The 16,390-nt window shown below is 56.9% G+C and overlaps 1 protein-coding gene and 19 non-coding genes across 20 annotated transcripts; 12 read left to right on the forward strand and 8 right to left on the reverse strand.

Annotated features, from left to right (window-relative positions):
- Window positions 1-69: 69 nt before the first annotated feature.
- Window positions 70-151, reverse strand: TRNAS-GCU (transfer RNA serine (anticodon GCU)). Its single transcript has one exon. It is a non-coding gene; the product is annotated as a tRNA-Ser (tRNA).
- A 224-nt stretch (window positions 152-375) lies between these two features.
- TRNAM-CAU (transfer RNA methionine (anticodon CAU)) lies at window positions 376-448 on the reverse strand. Its single transcript has one exon. It is a non-coding gene; the product is annotated as a tRNA-Met (tRNA).
- A 224-nt stretch (window positions 449-672) lies between these two features.
- TRNAS-GCU (transfer RNA serine (anticodon GCU)) lies at window positions 673-754 on the forward strand. Its single transcript has one exon. It is a non-coding gene; the product is annotated as a tRNA-Ser (tRNA).
- An 883-nt stretch (window positions 755-1,637) lies between these two features.
- Window positions 1,638-2,637, forward strand: VMO1 (vitelline membrane outer layer 1 homolog). The gene is made up of 3 exons (XM_065638239.1): window positions 1,638-1,823; window positions 1,909-2,024; window positions 2,140-2,637. Exons 1-3 carry the CDS (start codon window positions 1,638-1,640, stop codon window positions 2,441-2,443), a joined length of 606 nt encoding a protein of 201 aa, XP_065494311.1. The 3' UTR covers window positions 2,444-2,637.
- Window positions 2,638-3,044: 407 nt separating this feature from the next.
- Window positions 3,045-3,118, reverse strand: TRNAT-AGU (transfer RNA threonine (anticodon AGU)). Its single transcript has one exon. It is a non-coding gene; the product is annotated as a tRNA-Thr (tRNA).
- A 294-nt stretch (window positions 3,119-3,412) lies between these two features.
- TRNAP-AGG (transfer RNA proline (anticodon AGG)) lies at window positions 3,413-3,484 on the reverse strand. Its single transcript has one exon. It is a non-coding gene; the product is annotated as a tRNA-Pro (tRNA).
- Window positions 3,485-3,758: 274 nt separating this feature from the next.
- TRNAS-CGA (transfer RNA serine (anticodon CGA)) lies at window positions 3,759-3,840 on the forward strand. Its single transcript has one exon. It is a non-coding gene; the product is annotated as a tRNA-Ser (tRNA).
- Window positions 3,841-4,307: 467 nt separating this feature from the next.
- On the reverse strand, window positions 4,308-4,379 carry TRNAA-UGC (transfer RNA alanine (anticodon UGC)). Its single transcript has one exon. It is a non-coding gene; the product is annotated as a tRNA-Ala (tRNA).
- A 250-nt stretch (window positions 4,380-4,629) lies between these two features.
- TRNAP-AGG (transfer RNA proline (anticodon AGG)) lies at window positions 4,630-4,701 on the forward strand. The gene has a single exon. It is a non-coding gene; the product is annotated as a tRNA-Pro (tRNA).
- A 221-nt stretch (window positions 4,702-4,922) lies between these two features.
- Window positions 4,923-4,994, forward strand: TRNAA-UGC (transfer RNA alanine (anticodon UGC)). Its single transcript has one exon. It is a non-coding gene; the product is annotated as a tRNA-Ala (tRNA).
- Window positions 4,995-5,272: 278 nt separating this feature from the next.
- On the forward strand, window positions 5,273-5,354 carry TRNAS-UGA (transfer RNA serine (anticodon UGA)). Its single transcript has one exon. It is a non-coding gene; the product is annotated as a tRNA-Ser (tRNA).
- A 539-nt stretch (window positions 5,355-5,893) lies between these two features.
- Window positions 5,894-5,965, reverse strand: TRNAA-CGC (transfer RNA alanine (anticodon CGC)). Its single transcript has one exon. It is a non-coding gene; the product is annotated as a tRNA-Ala (tRNA).
- A 259-nt stretch (window positions 5,966-6,224) lies between these two features.
- Window positions 6,225-6,296, forward strand: TRNAP-CGG (transfer RNA proline (anticodon CGG)). Its single transcript has one exon. It is a non-coding gene; the product is annotated as a tRNA-Pro (tRNA).
- Window positions 6,297-6,582: 286 nt separating this feature from the next.
- Window positions 6,583-6,654, forward strand: TRNAA-UGC (transfer RNA alanine (anticodon UGC)). The gene has a single exon. It is a non-coding gene; the product is annotated as a tRNA-Ala (tRNA).
- Window positions 6,655-6,961: 307 nt separating this feature from the next.
- Window positions 6,962-7,033, reverse strand: TRNAP-AGG (transfer RNA proline (anticodon AGG)). The gene has a single exon. It is a non-coding gene; the product is annotated as a tRNA-Pro (tRNA).
- A 2,378-nt stretch (window positions 7,034-9,411) lies between these two features.
- TRNAL-CAA (transfer RNA leucine (anticodon CAA)) lies at window positions 9,412-9,493 on the reverse strand. Its single transcript has one exon. It is a non-coding gene; the product is annotated as a tRNA-Leu (tRNA).
- A 272-nt stretch (window positions 9,494-9,765) lies between these two features.
- Window positions 9,766-9,837, forward strand: TRNAP-AGG (transfer RNA proline (anticodon AGG)). Its single transcript has one exon. It is a non-coding gene; the product is annotated as a tRNA-Pro (tRNA).
- A 1,576-nt stretch (window positions 9,838-11,413) lies between these two features.
- On the forward strand, window positions 11,414-11,485 carry TRNAA-UGC (transfer RNA alanine (anticodon UGC)). Its single transcript has one exon. It is a non-coding gene; the product is annotated as a tRNA-Ala (tRNA).
- Window positions 11,486-11,883: 398 nt separating this feature from the next.
- Window positions 11,884-11,957, forward strand: TRNAT-AGU (transfer RNA threonine (anticodon AGU)). Its single transcript has one exon. It is a non-coding gene; the product is annotated as a tRNA-Thr (tRNA).
- Window positions 11,958-12,541: 584 nt separating this feature from the next.
- TRNAS-GCU (transfer RNA serine (anticodon GCU)) lies at window positions 12,542-12,623 on the forward strand. Its single transcript has one exon. It is a non-coding gene; the product is annotated as a tRNA-Ser (tRNA).
- Window positions 12,624-16,390: the final 3,767 nt, after the last annotated feature.

A 16,390-nucleotide genomic window follows, 5' to 3' on the forward strand; every position in this document is an offset into this window, starting at 1 on the left:
CCCTGCGTCTTGTCCCAGGAACCTCACACGGCGGATCTAGGGCAGGGTGGGATCCGGCAGCAAAACTCCCGACGAGGGTGGGATTCGAACCCACGCGTGCAGAGCACAATGGATTAGCAGTCCATCGCCTTCACCACTCGGCCACCTCGTCCTGCCCCGCGCCTCGCCCGGCCCCGCCCCTCCCGCGCCGCTGGTCCCCGGCCCGCCGGGCCGCGCTGTTTGCGGGGCCGCCTCGCCGCGGCGGGCAGGAGCGGGGGGTCCGGAGGGCAGCGCCCCGGGGGAGGACGGAGCTGGGCCCGCTGCAGGCTCCGCTGACACGGCAGCAAAACGTCGTCCCGTCCCCCACCGCCAGCCAGGTGGAGCGGCAAAAAGCTCTGCCCTCTCTGAGGCTCGAACTCAGGACCTTCAGATTATGAGACTGACGCGCTGCCTACTGCGCTAAGAGGGCGACGGCAGGATGCGCCCGGGCCGGGCCTCCAGCGGGCGGGCGGCGGGGCCGCTCTTCGGCACGGTGGGGCGGGCTGGGCACCTGCGGGGCGGCCGCCGGCGGGCCGGTTAATGAGAGGCGGGGCTCCCCGCCGGTTAATGAGGGGCGGGGCTCCGTACCGGTTAATGAGGGGCGGGGCTCCCCGCCGGTTAGCGAGGGGCGGGGCCGCGGGGGGCGCGGGACAGGACGAGGTGGCCGAGTGGTGAAGGCGATGGACTGCTAATCCATTGTGCTCTGCACGCGTGGGTTCGAATCCCACCCTCGTCGGAGCTTTTTTGCTGCAGCGCGGGGAGAACGGGGACAGCCCGGGCTGGCGCGTCCTGCGCTGGGGCTGGCTCAGGCTCCTGCCTGGCGCACGGAGACCCAGGGCTCGGCGATTCCCAGCGCTGTCTGAGCCCCTGGGGTGAGCTAGTAGCAAGTCCCTGGCCCACCATGGACACGGCATCTTCCCGAAGGGAAGAGGTCACCAGTCCCCGTGCAGTAGTGTTTGATTTTGGAAAGGGGATTGCAGGAGACAACGGAGTGGCCCCCGCAGAAGAAATTGAAGAAGTGTCTAAAAGGACAGCCAGGTCCTGGCATGGAGGCGGTTGGAAGTTTCTTATCTGAGACTCATGAAAAAGAAAACCACTCAGAAATCCTTTAAAAGAGTTGTTATGCTAGAAAGTGGCTGTTAGGCAGTAAGATGATAACCCTCTGAAAGAGAAGGGTGCAGCCGGAAAGCAAACTGGGACAAGTGAAGCGTGAAGCCGTGATGAAATGGATACCCTGGGGAGTGATGGGAGCGGGTTTCCATCGCAGGTGTCAGTGAATGTATGTGCCTGTTCGTTTTAACTCAAAAAAGAGATAAAAAGACTAAAAGAGCCCCAGGCAGGACAGGAAGGTTCCCCAGCCTCATGCCGCCCCGTGCCCAGGTTGGCACCGGGATGCCCGGTGGCTCTGGGTGAGCCGCCCGGAGAGGGACCCAAACAGAGAGCCGGTGGATCAGCTCCCTGCACCCCACCCAGCAGGGGGATTATCGCTGTCCTGCAGCTAATCCTGGCTGTCCAACAGGCCTGGGCACCCCAGGAAGGTTACTGAGATGCTGCCAGGTCCCTCCTGCCAGCCCTGGTAGGTATAAGAGCCCTTTGTGCCGGCTGCGGGCAGGGCAGCCATGCCGGGGGGACAGGTGCTGCTCCTGCTTGCGGGGCTGGCAGGCGCTGCAGGGCAGGGGCCGCGGTGGGACCTGGGTGGGAGTGATGCCTTGGTCATCGCCGTGTCCAACGGGGGACCCTGGGGAGACTGGGCCTGGCCAGAGATGTGCCCCAAGGGCTTCTGCGCCAGCGGCGTCAGCTTTAAGGTGCAGCCTCCACGCTGGTGCTCACAGCCGGGCAGGGGACCCTGCTCCCAGGAGGAGTTAACCCCCCACCCCTGTTCTCTCGCAGGTAGAGGCGCCCCAGGGGGTGGTGAAGGATGACACGGCGCTCAACGGGATTCGGCTGCACTGCTCCCGCGGCGGGGACCCCGGTGGTGGCTACACAGCTGAGTCGCAGAGTGGCAGGTGAGCCCCCAGCGGTCCCCTCCCCAAAGCTGGAGAGCAGCCTCCTCCTCCTCAGCGGCCTTCTCCTCCCGCAGCCCCCAGCCTCAGCACCGACCGTCTTCTCTCCCCCATCTAGATGGGGCCAGTGGTCAGAAGCCCAGTGGTGCCCCCACCGAGGGCGCCTGGTGGGCTTCGCGCTGCGGGTCCAGCCGCCCCATCACGAGCTCCTGGGCGATGAGGTGGCTGCCACCAGCGCCCGCTTCGTCTGCTCCGACGGGCATGTCCTGGAGGGGCCGGGGTCTGCCTGGGGCCAGTGGGGCGGCTGGAGCCCCCAGTGCCCCAGGGCGGTGTGCGGCATCCAGACGCGGCAGGATCCTGCGTGGGGGCTGAAGAGGGACGACACGGCCCTGAATGACCTGCGTCTCTTCTGCTGCCCCTAACGAGTGCTGGAAACCCACTGCAGGGCATCTGATCCTGTGACCCAACTCCGCGGCAGAGCCTGTGCCCGGGGTCCCCTCTCCCAGGACCCCACATCCATCGGAAGATTCCTTAGCCCTGGTACCCTCAGGGAGCACCTTTCCCTCATCCCTATGGGTTCCCTCATTGGACAAGCGCCGCTGCCAGCCCCACAACACCTACTCCACTTCCCAGAGATGCTCCCAAGTCCTTTCTGCCCCCACCCCGACTTCCAGATATTGCCCAGTGTCTCCAGCGCTGACCCTGTCCTACCCTGAAATGAGCTTTCAGTAAAAATGTGCACCCAGACTGGGCTGGGCCAGTTTTGTCGCTGGGAGGGGACAAAGTGGGGTAGAGAAGCGGGGAGCTGCAGCCAGCCCTGCCAGGACACGGGGATGCATCCCCCACCAAATGAGGTAACCAAGAAGTTGCAGCTGGACCTTCCTCAGAGGGCAAGAGGATGGGAGGACGCGGGCACTGGAAGAAGTCCTAGTGGGGCAGAAATGTGTGGCGACCACTGGGGACCCCTGCTCGAGGCAGAGTGCCCCCAGCTTGGGGCAGGGAGGAAAAACAGCCCCCGGGCCCAGGCACCACTGGGAGTCGAACCCAGGATCTCCTGTTTACTAGACAGGCGCTTTAACCAGCTGAGCCATGGCGCCCACCTGCCCCACTGCCATGGGTGGCCCCACAGCCATAGCGTGTGCCACGGCCATGGCATCTGCCCAGCGCCTGTCCCCATCCCACTGCAGCCCTGACACCAGGGTCACCCTGCAGGACCAACAGGCCTGGAAACAAGGTTGGGACCCCAGGGATGGGGGACGGTCCTGTGTGTCTCACTAAGCTCAAAGCCCCAGCAAGTGCGGCGTGTTCTTGGGGGATAAAAGTTGACAGCCAGGTCCCAGGTGAGCTCTCTGGTGGGAGGGTGGGAGTGGGGCTGTGGGTCCCCAAAAGGAGGGCTCGTCCGGGAGTTGAACCCGGGACCTCTCGCACCCTAAGCGAGAATCATACCCCTAGACCAACGAGCCGGGGTGCACAGCTGCCCGGGCACCCCCAGCCTGTGCCGGCCACTGGGGTGCTGGGGGCAGCGCTGCCCAGGGACCCCGGTGCTCTGGGCACCGCTTTTTGGGGACGGGCCCTGTCGCCAGCCCCTGGGGAGCAGAGCGGGGCTGAGGGGGGTGTGGGGATGCACCGGCCACCCCAGAGACTTTCCCGCTTCCCAGGACAATGGGGCAGCCAAGGGATATCAGGGGGTGCCTGGGGTGTGGGGCAGGTGTCCCCCCCCAGGTCTTTTGGGCTGGGGCTGTGATGGCCGAGGGGTGAAGGCGTTGGACTCGAAATCCAATAGGGTTTCCCTGCGCAGGTTCGAATCCTGCTCACAGCGAGAGATTTTAGAGATTTTACCCACTGCTATGGGAGCCGGCTTGGGGCTGGGGGCAGCAGGGGTGGTGGGAAGGCGCTGGGGTCTATGGCAACTCCAGCCCTGCACCTCACCTCCGCCCTGGCGAGCAGATCCTACACCAGGTAAGCTTCTCTCCAGCAGAGTGAGGTAACATAGGGTAGTACTGCTTGCTCTGGGGCCAGGTAAAACCCTGGGTCCACCCAGAAAGGATGGGAACCCCCAGACAGTCACCCCAGCTTTGGGCCGGGCAGGGCACGTGGGGCAGTTTCTATCTTGCCGGGTTTCTGGGCTGTGGTGCAGGCACCCACTGCACCCACCGTGCACCACTGCTGAGCCCCAGCCCTGGGCCAGCTGTGCCTGCAGGCAGACCCAAAGCTTTTTGGGAGGGCCGGGGGGCTGTGCCAGCCCCACAGCCGGCAGGGATTGGGCTCTGGGGAGTCCAAAAGACATGGAGATGCTGGGGGTTGAACCCAGGGCCTCTTACATGCAAAGCAAGCGCTCTCCCGCTGAGCTACATCCCCTCTGTGTGGTCAGCGCTGTGTCCAGGGGTCCCCGCTGACCCCTGTGGTCCAGCTGCCCCACAGCCACTGGGGCCAGGGCAGGTATGTGCTGTGGCCACTTCCAAACGCTGGCCCCACATCCCAGGGAACAGTAAGATGGTTTTGCCGGCTCCAGGCTGTGCCAGGGGCAAAAAGCAGCATCAGTCAGCCTCACCAACCCCCCAAAATTGTGGGGCACACCAGCTGGGGGTGCAATGGGGTGCAGCACCCCGGCTCGTTGGTCTAGGGGTATGATTCTCGCTTAGGGTGCGAGAGGTCCCGGGTTCAACTCCCGGACGAGCCCTCCTTTTGGAGACACAGCTTCTTTGGCTGGCTGGCACTACCAGGGCACGATGAGGCTGCGGTGCCTCGTGTGCAGGCTGGACTCCCAAGAGCTGGCAGCGTGTGCCCCAAGGGTTGTTTTTGGGACCAGGGCCATGGGGTCAGAGCAGGGTGAGCTGGGTCAGTGGGACAATGGTGTGGAGTGAGGGGACATTCCCAGGCCGCCACCACAGCTCCAGCAGAGGGGATGTAGCTCAGCGGGAGAGCGCTTGCTTTGCATGTAAGAGGCCCTGGGTTCAACCCCCAGCATCTCCATAGCTTTTTACGCCAGAAACTGTTGTCTCCCTGGATGTTACTGGAGGACCTGTCCCTTTGGTGCCTGCCCTGTGGCGAGGCTCTCTGCTGCACCCGGACTTTTTCCCAGCCATCGGTAAGTACCGCCAGATGTTTTCTTTACTCAGCCCCAGTACGTGTGTGTACTGGGGGTACTGAGACTCTGCAGATGGACCCACACCAGGCTGGGGGGCATTTTCTCCCCAAAGCAAACCCGAGGGCAAAGCTGGGATGTCCGCCCCCAAATAGCAATGACAGGGGCTGTGATGGCCGAGGGGTGAAGGCGTTGGACTTGAAATCCAATAGGGTTTCCCTGCGCAGGTTCGAATCCTGCTCACAGCGAGAGATTTTACCCACGGCTGGCTGGGGTTGGGGTCCATGGCAGCCTCATCGCACGGGGGCAGTGCGGTGGGACAGGGCAGCGCTCTGGGCAGCTCCGCTTCGCCCTGTGCTGGGTGCCTGTGGGACCTCCTTTTGGGCACCCGCTGCTGGGCACAGCGCCTGTGGGGATGGGGCGTGGACAGGGCGACACTGCCTGGCACAGGGGGGACAGGTGGCCTTAACACCTTGGCCACATCCCCTCTGCTGGGACGGTCCCGTTGCTGCCAGGAGCGGGCCCTGCCCGCTGCCCTGTGGGCAGAGACACAAAGCTCAGCCATGGCCAGGGCTTGTGCCCTCCTCCTGGCTGGGGAAGGGGCGGCGAGGGAGTGGGGCACAGCAGAGTGGGGTCCTGCTGCCACCGCGTCACCCCCGCGCAGCTCTGCCCAGGGGCCATGGTGTGGGCACAGGCAGATCTCCTTTGGGGATACCTTCCAGAGGCAGAGGTGGAGTTTGTCACCACTGCGCTGTGCAGGAGGCGGGTTTGAGGAGGCAAAAGGCTATGGAGATGCTGGGGGTTGAACCCAGGGCCTCTTACATGCGAAGCAAGCGCTCTCCCGCTGAGCTACATCCCCTCTGCGTGGGGGCTGCGTGTGCCTGGGGTCCAGCTGCCTGTCCTCGTCCTCTTGGCCGCACGGCTTTTGGAGCCAGGGCAGTCCCAGCCCGTGGCCATGTCCGGGTGCCAGCCCTGCAGCCAGGGCACAGCAAGGGCGAGCTCCCAGCTGCGAACAGCTATTGAGGCCAAAACACGCTCCCCCAGATTCCACCCCACCACAACCATCTCCCTGGGTCCCGGAGCTCAAACAGGGGGTTCCTGCCCCAGTGCAGCACTCTGGCTCGTTGGTCTAGGGGTATGATTCTCGCTTCGGGTGCGAGAGGTCCCGGGTTCAACTCCCGGACGAGCCCTCCTTTTGGGGACCTGCACACATGGTCCCAGCCCGTGGTGGGACCAGGGGCAGGTTGGTGGGACGGCAGTGGTGCCTGGTGCTGGGGAGATGGGAGAGCGTTTGGGATGGGCATGTCCCCACGGCCAGGATGAAGCCCCTTGGAAGCAGCGATGGGGATGGTGCAGTGCAGCCCCTGATGGTCTAGTTTTTGGGACCCTGCGGACAGAGCAGGGTGAGTTGTGGGCAGTGGGATAGTGATGTAGAGCGAGGGGACATTCTCAGGCCCCCACTGCAGCTCTTGCAGAGGGGATGTAGCTCAGCGGGAGAGCGCTTGCTTTGCATGTAAGAGGCCCTGGGTTCAACCCCCAGCATCTCCATAGCCTTTTGCCTCCCAAGAGCCCTAAAAAAGTTCTGTGGTTGCCTGTGGGCATGGTTGGCCTGGCGATACTTTGTGGCACCTGCAGCCCATGGACAAATGCCCACAGCCCTTTCGCTCCCCTGCCCAGGCATTGAAGGGTGTGTGGGTCACCTGGCCCTCCTTCCCCAGGGGGCTCAGAGCAAAAGTTGGAGTTGGCAGGAGCTGCCGAGCTCTTGAGACCACCCACCCCCCCCGTACCAGGCAGCGTTGCCCATCTGTGCCCAGTCTCTGCCAGGGCTGTGCCCAACCGTGGGTCCCCAAAAGGAGGGCTCGTCCGGGAGTTGAACCCGGGACCTCTCGCACCCTAAGCGAGAATCATACCCCTAGACCAACGAGCCGGGGTGCACAGCTGCCCGGGCACCCCCAGCCTGTGCCGGCCACTGGGGTGCTGGGGGCAGCGCTGCCCAGGGACCCCGGTGCTCTGGGCACCGCTCTTTGGGGACGGGCCCTGTCACCAGCCCCTGGGGAGCAGAGCGGGGCTGAGGGGGGTGTGGGGATGCACCGGCCACCCCAGAGACTTTCCCGCTTCCCAGGACAACGGGGCAGCCAAGGGATATCAGGGGGTGCTCAGCCCACTGTGTGCAATTTGACTACAAGTCAACCACTTTATTCTATAAATATGACAGCCTGGATGAGATATTTGAGCTCTCTGCTACAAAAGTGTGGCTCTGTGGCAACGGTTTTTACTACTCACAAATCAGTCGGTGAGCCCAACTTAAGTTTCATACCAGTCATTTAGCTTAAGTGAATGTGTACTAAATAGAATGAATCACTTAGAATTATACGGTTGTGTGATTTGTAATATACTGTCTGCTTCATGTTACTTAGTAAGCTGAATTTGCTGAAATCTTAAGCTGTAAATTTCTGCTCGTATTTACTATACTTGCATCTACTTCATGTAAACAAAAGCTGCTACACTGAACATCTGCAGGATAGGGCCTGTTTTGTACTTTGCTGGGAAGAAAAGGATTCATTCAGACAAAACAACACCTTCAAGGCTATGAACTATAAACAATATCTACAGTTAAACAAAACAAAGGCCCAGCTGCAATCAGTGGAAAAGATCCAATGAGAAGAAAGAAGACCCCAGACTCAAATATTGCTTTTGGACTGAATCACGTTGTGAGAGGTGGGTAAATAGTCTGAGAGGATATAAAAATCCTGGGATATCTATGCTTGGTTGGGACCTCTGCAAAGGCACCCAACTCGAGCCAACCCTCCTGCTATAGTACTATTTTAAATTATTTATTTCTACAAACGCTGATGCCTCAGGGTTTGCTTCAAGAGACCTGGTATCCAGACTTGCTGCCCATCAACTTTGATGCCTGAGAGCTTGCTTTGAGACACCTGGGATCCAGACTTCAGAGCAACCTGACATCAGGCCCCTCTAGGGGAGGTAAGCAGGCTGAGATGTGGAATAATGACACTGAAGTCTTAGCCAAGCGATATAAAGAACTGGGTGTGCACATATAACCCTTTGGTGGTCAGTAGGTCAGAGAGGTTCTCCTTCCCCTCTGCTCTGCCCTGGTGAGACCGCATCTGGAATATTGTGTCCAGTTCTGGGCCCCTCAGTTCCAGCAGGACAGGGAACTGCTGGAGAGAGTCCAGCGCAGCCACGAAGATGCTGAAGGGAGTGGAGCATCTCCTGTGTGAGGAAAGGATGAGGAGCTGGGGCTCTTAAGTTTGGAGAAGAGGAGACTGAGGGGTGACCACATTAATGTTTATAAACACGTAAAGGGTGAGTGTCATGAGGATGGAGCCAGGCTCTTCTCGGTGACAACCAATGATAAGACAAGGGGCAATGGGTGCAAACTGGAACACAGGAGGTTCCACTTAAATTTGAGAAGAAACTTCTTCCCAGTGAGGGTGCCAGAGCCTGGAGCAGGCTGCCCAGGGAGGTTGTGGAGTCTCCTTCTCTGCAGACATTCCAACCCGCCTGGACACCTTCCTGTGTCACCTCATCTGGGTGTTCCTGCTCCGGCGGGGGGGTTGGACTGGATGAGCTTTTGAGGTCCCTTCCAATCCCTGACATCCTCTGATTCTGTGATTCTGTGACATGAATACATGTAATCCCTTACATAAAATTCCTTTACCCTCTGTGTCTCTTAGACTTAAACCATTGATCAAGTCTGAGGCTAAGTTTGGATCCAGCTGCACCTAGGCTCCTCTCTGAGAAGGGGTTTAGAAAGCAAGGGGGTCCATTCTGAACCTTGTGACTCAACAGGAGGGCCTCCCTCTACCCTTTCGCATCTTCTGTCTCCATAGAAATCATTCTAAAGCAACTCTCACCTGATTCTACTCGGCATATTTCCTCCATGCGGTAAGTAATAGAGTGAGCCTTGCCATTGAACTCTGTTAAATCACACTTTTCTTCGAGTGATCTAAATGTTGTTTCATGGCAAGCAGAACCCTAAATTACTCATCTGCAACAGCTTGGTATCTCGGCAGAATGGTCTGCAGGTCCCCATCCTGCTACCCTTGAGGGCTGCTTCCTCGCCTCTCCCAGGTCTGCAAAACCTGGGAACCTCTCCCAGGTCTGCAAAGCCTGGAAGGCCACCGCGTGGCATTGCTGGGGACTCAGCCAGGGAGCAGGTTCTCTGGTGCAGGAGCTGCTCGCCAGGGAGGAGGTGCAGGGCTGGATCTGCCCTGGCTCCCAGCTCCCACAAGGGCGCCCAGGATCTCCACCATGGGCACCAGGGCAGTGGGTAAAATTATTCACTGTGAGCAGGATTCAAACCTGCGCAGGGAAACCCTATTGGATTTTGAGTCCAACGCCTTCACCCCTCGGCCATCACAGCCCCAGCCTAAGCCACCTGGGGGGGATACCTGTCCCCTGCTCCAGGCACCCCTGATATCCCTTGGGTGCCCCATTGTCCTGGGAAGTGGGAAAGTCTCTGGGGTGGCCGGTGCATCCCCACACCCCCCTCAGCCCCGCTCTGCTCCCCAGGGGCTGGCGACAGGGCCCGTCCCCAAAGAGCGGTGCCCAGAGCACCGGGGTCCCTGGGCAGCGCTGCCCCCAGCACCCCAGTGGCCGGCACAGGCTGGGGGTGCCTGGGCAGCTGTGCACCCCGGCTCGTTGGTCTAGGGGTATGATTCTCGCTTAGGGTGCGAGAGGTCCCGGGTTCAACTCCCGGACGAGCCCTCCTTTTGGGGACCCACCACTGGGCACAGCCCCTGTGGGGACAAGGCACACATGGGGTGACACTGCCCGGCACATGGGAGATGCGTGTCCTACTGGGATGGTCCCACCACTGCTGGGACCAAGGTGCTGCCTGCTGCCCTGTGGGCAGAGAGACACAGCCCAACCATGGTGTGGAATTATTACTGAGGGGGCAAATTACTGAAATTAATTATCAAGATGCACTTAAGAATAAAACTATATCCACATCTTTAGCATATAAGACAGCAGGGAAGAAATCTGCCTGAGCCAGAAATTTGCCTGATGGATGAACTTTGCTCATGATAATCTCATTATAATACCAAAACACACCTCCATCTCAAAGAATACACGCCTCCAGCATACTTTCAAGCACACTCATTTGAGTTTTTAACCTTAAAAATCGAAGCGAGCATTTTTTACACCAATCAGTAACAAAGGTATGCATGACTAGAGTCACTCATGCTCCACCTAAATGTAGAAAATAATATAAAATACCCTAACAATAGAGAAAGGTTGTGGGGAGACACCATCACAGAGGAGTCAAAGGAACAGCATAATAGGACTTCTGGGACCAGTTGAAGTGCTGGGCCTGTCTTCTCCATCCTCAGGAGGACGCTCTTGGGTAAGATTTGAGCACTTAATTATACCAAGTTTTCCCCTAGGACACTTAGACTTTAAGCACGTATTTGTAATCAAATTAATAGCGCTGTATAGTCATCTTAGAATTTTTATATATATGTAGTATCAATACTTATTTCTTGCAACTAACGTTGGTATTTCAACTAAAATGTGTTTTTGCAACTCAAGCGTGTTTTTGCAGACAGTGTATCTATCAACGGCATCTAAAAGAACTTGGGCCTGTTGCTTTAATAAACCTCATTCTTTGGGGATCTAGTCGTGAGAATTCCTCATTGAATGTGCTCAGACTTATAGTATTATTCTACTATTTGTGTGTCTGTGCCAGCGCATAAATTCAATGATTGCCACTGACCCGCACTATTAGTGAGTCTAATTGTGCAAATTCAATGTTAATGCGCTCAGACTTATATATTATGGCATTTGTGAATTCTGTGCCAGCACGTACGCCGGACTGGCCGTTGAGCACAATCGGACTTATAGTGCTGACTTGAGGTTATTTGATGTAATTGAGCATCACTCAGGGGTTAAGCCCAGCCGCCCCCAGCCCCCAGTGCACGCACTGAGGTCACGCTGGATCGCAAGGGGGTTTAACTTCTGCTGAATTAATCCTCTTAACGCAACACACGGTGAGGGCTTGTGCCGTCCTGGTCGGGGAAGGGGCTGTCAGGGAGTGGGGGATGGCAGAGCGGGGTCCTGCTGTCACCATGTCCCCACCAGGCAGCTCTGCCTGGGGGCCACATCCAGAAAACCATGTCCCTGGGCTGCCCCACAACCGTGACCCCATCCCAGACCCTGGCCAGCCCAGGGACACCCAGTGCCTGCACTGAACCCCACGTCAGCAGCTGCAGGGTCGGGAGAAGGAAGCAGTGACAAGGATTTTCCGGGAGTGACAAGAACGTTGGGTGCAAGGCAGGTCCAGGGGGATGTAGCTCAGCGGGAGAGCGCTTGCTTTGCATGTAAGAGGCCCTGGGTTCAACCCCCAGCATCTCCATAGCCTTTTGCTTCTCCAAAAAAGCAGAGTGGGACAGTGGACAGACAAACGAGGACTTGTCCAGGAGTTCAACCCAAGACTTTTTACAGCCTGAATGAGGATCATACCCTAGATCAATGAGCTGGGGTGCACAGCTGGGACCTGGTTCATATCCTGTCCCCCACAGGGACCCTGCCCCACACCTGCCTGTGCGGGGGGGGCGCACAGAGTTCACTGTACCCAGGAGCTGCCAGTGCTGGGGTTTGGGGATGTCCCCAGTGGAGTGTCCCCTTGGGCAGCTGGCACAGTTGGAGGGTGCTGTGGCATATGTTTCATCCTTAGCTGCTTTCGAGATGGGGACAGGGGTACCCTGGAGCTGGGGCAGCGGTGTGGGGTGCCCCATGGCAGTGGGGCAGGTGGGCGCCATGGCTCAGCTGGTTAAAGCGCCTGTCTAGTAAACAGGAGATCCTGGGTTCGACTCCCAGTGGTGCCTGGGCCCGGGGGCTGTTTTTCCTCCCCGCTCCAAGCTGGGGGCACTGCTGGGGGTCTCTGCCTTGCCCCAAGGAGTGAAGACCCCCAGCTCTCTGTCCCAGGCAACTCCACTCTGGGATAAGGAGTTTCCTTCTGCCTCCTCTCCCTGAGGAGCACACAGAGGAGAGATGACCCAAACTATCTCTACTAGGGAAATGCAGAGGTCATCCAGTGCTGGCTGAACCCCTACCGTCTTCCCCATTAATTTGCACAACTGGTGCTGAATCGTCCAGGAAAACCCTCTGGACACAAGCTGGCGGACCTACGACAAGTAACAAAGCCTGGGGCACACACTTTTACGACCAAAATGGATGCCGCCTTGCCCTTTGCCATCCTCTGAACACAGGGACAGAAGGGGACATGGAGAGGGGCAAATGAATTCCCCTCCCGCTGCCTGCCACCACCAGCCATTTGGGCTGCCAGGGCTCTGCCTGCCCAGCCCGGGTACCCAGAAGATGCCCTGAAAAAACAGCCACGAGTTTGCAGACTTTGGCCAAGAAAAATGGGGGAAAAAAAATCCTTAAAAAAATAATGGCAGGAGCAAGGGACGAGGTGGCCGAGTGGTGAAGGCGATGGACTGCTAATCCATTGTGCTCTGCACGCGTGGGTTCGAATCCCACCCTCGTCGGGCCCCTGGGGACCCCCACAGAGAGGGGGGCTCCTAGTACAGCCCCCAGCGTGGCTGCCTTCCTCTTTACCTCTCTCTGTTTTGCCTGTTCGTGATAAACACATATCTGACTCTGGGTTGCTGCTTCCACTTGCAGAACCTGCTCCCGCTTGCTCAGGGACCTGCGTTGCCCTTCCGTGAAACGTGCTGGGCCCCAGGCTCCCATCCAGGGCTGGGGTGCTGTCCCCCTCCATTCCCCGAGCCCACCTGCTGGTTGCCCTCCTGTCAGCCAGCTACCAGCTATGTCTTCTCCAGGAGGCAAAGCTCCAAACTGTGGGCAGGGAAGGTCAGCAACAGGCTGCCCATGCTTGCCAGGCAGCCATGCGGGCACACGCTGAGCCTGGGCACTGCTTGCTTTTTCTCCTTCTGCTCTGTCAGCCAATTTATTCCTTTCTGCATCTCATACACAAGCCCCGGGCATCCCTGTCACAGCAATGGGAGCCAAAAGCCAACCCTGGACAAGGCCGTGCCTTGCTAAGCCATTGCCACATCCTCCAGGTGCTTTTTGGAGGATGGCAGAGCTGTTGCATGTTGGCAGCTCCCTCCTGTGTCTGCAGCAGTGCTCGCAGTGGAGGTTCCTGGGGAGAAGATAGGGTGAGCTACTGCAAGGTGAAGAGGAAACAGGTAAAATAACCTGCCTGCTGGGAGGTCTTAACTGCTGAAATCCCAGCGGTCTTGCAGAGAGGGAAGCCTTGCGTTTGTCAGAGCATGTCTGTGCTTCGGCGCAGCTGGGGAAACATGTCGTACCAGCCTTGCAGGTGCCTTTCCCACACCCACCCCTTCTTTCTGCAGATGAGGATGTGGTCAAGCAATGCCATGACTTGGAGGCAAGGCAAGGATGCTCGGGCTTAGCTGCCCATGCTGCAAGCCCTGCACCGGCTTTCTGGCCTTGCCTGGGGCCGCGTTTCCTTCCTGTGCCGTGGGGAGATGCCCCTGGGGACCAGCTGGGAGCTGCTTCCCTCCATCAGCAACTCCCAAGCCAGAAATAGTGATCGGAATGCAGGGAAATAACCAGGCACCCTGCAAGAGGGGTGCGGGAGACTTCCGGGGGTAAAAGCAAGGGTTTCACTGCATGGGGGTTGCAGCCCCGGAGAAACACCAACTTGCAGCTGGAGATGGTGAAATGGGAAGGGGTGGTGGGTGCAGGCTGCTCCTCGGGTGGTGCATGGCACGGGGGCTGCTGCAGCAGGATGGGACTTGTGGGCTTGCAGGGCAGGAGAGGAGACAAGACACCCTTCATCCCTGCCGGGCTGTGTCTGCCCCAGCACACGTCTCCCCCTGCCCTGGCGCACGGTGACAAGTCCTCCTGGTGGGGACATGCCAGCCTCAGTGACGCCGTGGAGCATCAGCCCACTCGAGGACCTGGCAATTATAGAGAGCGTGTGGCACCGTGGAACTGGATCGTCCGCAGCCCCGGGGCAGCACAGAGCAGCTGCAGCCTGGCTGTCCCCAGCAGCACCAGCCGGGCTGCGCTCCCCAGGCTGCACACATGGCCCTGTGTGACAGAGGCGCTCAACCCCCCCCAGCCAAACCAGCGGCAGTTTGGTCCAGGCTCCAAAGCAGGTAAAGGTCTGAGCTTCAGCCAGGCCAAGAACTCCTGTTAGCAAACCCACAAGGCAGCAATGACACACTGAACACCGAGAACTTGTGGGTGCAGGGAGTCTCGTGCAGACCTTTCCCACTGAGTGCACCTTGGCTACGAGTCAACCACTTTATTCTATAAATATGGCAACCTGGGTGAGATATTTGAGCTCTCTCTGCCAGACAAGCGTGGCTCTATGGTGATGGGTTTTACTATTCACAGGTCACTGGATGAGCCCAATTTAAGTTTCATGTCAATCATTTAGCTTAAGTAAATAAATAAATAAATAGAATGAATCACCTAGAATTATAAGGTTGTGAGATTTGTAATACACTGTCTGCTTCATGTTACTTAGTAAGCTGAATTTGCTGAAATATTAAACCGCAAAGTTCTTCTCCTATTTACCGAAAGCGAATATAGACTACACTGAACATCTGTGAGCTCAGGTCTAGTTCACACTTTGCTGGGAAGAACAGAATTGACCGCTGAGGAAATAATGACTTCAAGACTAATGCAAAAACATGATGGACATCTTCAAAACTGGGCCTGTTTTGCACTTTGCTGAGAAGAAAAAGATACATTCAGCCAAAACAACACCTTCAAGGCTATGGACTCTAAACAATATCTACAGTTAAACAAAACAAAAGCCCATCTGAGATCAGTGAAAAAGATCCAATGAGAAGCAAGAAGACCCCAGACTCAAATATTGCTATTGGACTGAATCATGGTCTGTAAAGACAAAAATTATGGTTTTCTGTGTTTGGTTGGGACCTCTGCGCAGGCACCCAGCTCGAGCCAGCCCTCCTGCTATTCTACCCCATTAAATTATTTATTTTATGAATTTTGATACCTGAAAGTTTGCTTTGAGTATCCTAGCATATGGGCTTCTGAGCAAATTGATATTGGACCCCTGGAGAGAAGGTAAGTGGCGTATTTCCTCATGTAGTAAATAATAGAGTGAACCTGCCACTGAACTCTTCTAAGTCGCACTTTTCTTCAAGTGATCCAAACATTGTTCTGCAGTAAGCAGAAGTCTAAATCACTCTCCCGTGACAAATTGGTGTCAGAAGTGGGATGGCAGGTGGTATCACTAATTATTTACGAGGTGTGGGGTGATTCCAAGTCCTAAATTCTCAGAGGAATGGGCTCGTGTTAATTGGCATGATGGGAAAGCTCTGGGAGAGCAGCTAACAGCAGCCAGGGTCAAGATCTGAGGGAGGAAACAGAAGGTAAGAAACCTGCTGAACCATTATTGTCCTTAAAAACGAAGCAGCTGATGAAACAATTACAGGGGGAAAAAAAGGAGAAGATACAAAAGTTAGAGGAAAAAATTGAAATTATACTTACGTGGGCTCCTCATCCTCCTGATATTCTACAGATGAGGAAACTGAAGAATGGGATGGAAACACTTGGAATGAATCCTCAGACTCCGATAGTGAGTTTGAATTTGAGCCTGACTTAAAAGCCAGGGAGGTGGTAGGAGCACAGCCCCCTGTGCAAATGATGTGGCCGCAGGAACAAGTGATGGGGGGTAGATCATGCATACTTACGCTCTGAAAGGGTTCAGGGAATTTTTAGAGATCCCTCAGAAGATGAGTGGGAAAGGAATACTGGCATGGATTTTGTGAGCTCGAGACAGCGGAGATGCATCTGTCCGTTTATTAGCAGATCAAAAAGATTTATTAAACCCTATAGCCAATGATGATTGGATACAAGGAGGATATGCTCAGCTGCAAAATGTCAGAGGTCCTGATGGGCGAGGTATTATTGCACCTGTGCTGTATCAGTTGTTGTGTGCAGCGGTTTTAACAGCATGTGCTGAACCTGTTGAATTGGTGTTGTCTCTCAAAAATTTGTGTACAATGGAGGAGGGTATTGATTTAGTGTGGCAGATGCAGATGGCTTATGCATTGATTATAGGATCCTATCAAGATGGGGTAGCAGTGGCGAGAAGTATTGAAATGCAGCTTTTGCGAGGAGCGCCTGTCTCACTAAAACCCATGACTATACCAGCAGTGACAAATGCTATGGGTGATGTAGGCACTCTGGCAAATACCTTGAAGGAATGATCTATTGATTATGGCAGTTTCACAAGAAACTGAAGCAGCTGCTGAATTTCTGAAAGTGCATTTACCCAAGGCTGGAC

The sequence above is a fragment of the Caloenas nicobarica genome, chromosome 6 (assembly GCF_036013445.1).
Source record: "Caloenas nicobarica isolate bCalNic1 chromosome 6, bCalNic1.hap1, whole genome shotgun sequence".
Classification (NCBI taxonomy): Eukaryota; Metazoa; Chordata; class Aves; order Columbiformes; family Columbidae; genus Caloenas; species Caloenas nicobarica.

Excerpts from the sequence above, each read along its gene's own strand:
- VMO1 (XM_065638239.1), top strand. The coding sequence starts at position 1,638 with ATGCCGGGGGGACAGGTGCTGCTCCTGCTTGCGGGGCTGGCAGGCGCT. Across the intron at positions 1,824-1,908 it reads CCAGCGGCGTCAGCTTTAAG|GTAGAGGCGCCCCAGGGGGT; the intron begins GTGCAGCCTCCA and ends GTTCTCTCGCAG. Across the intron at positions 2,025-2,139 it reads GCTGAGTCGCAGAGTGGCAG|ATGGGGCCAGTGGTCAGAAG; the intron begins GTGAGCCCCCAG and ends TCCCCCATCTAG.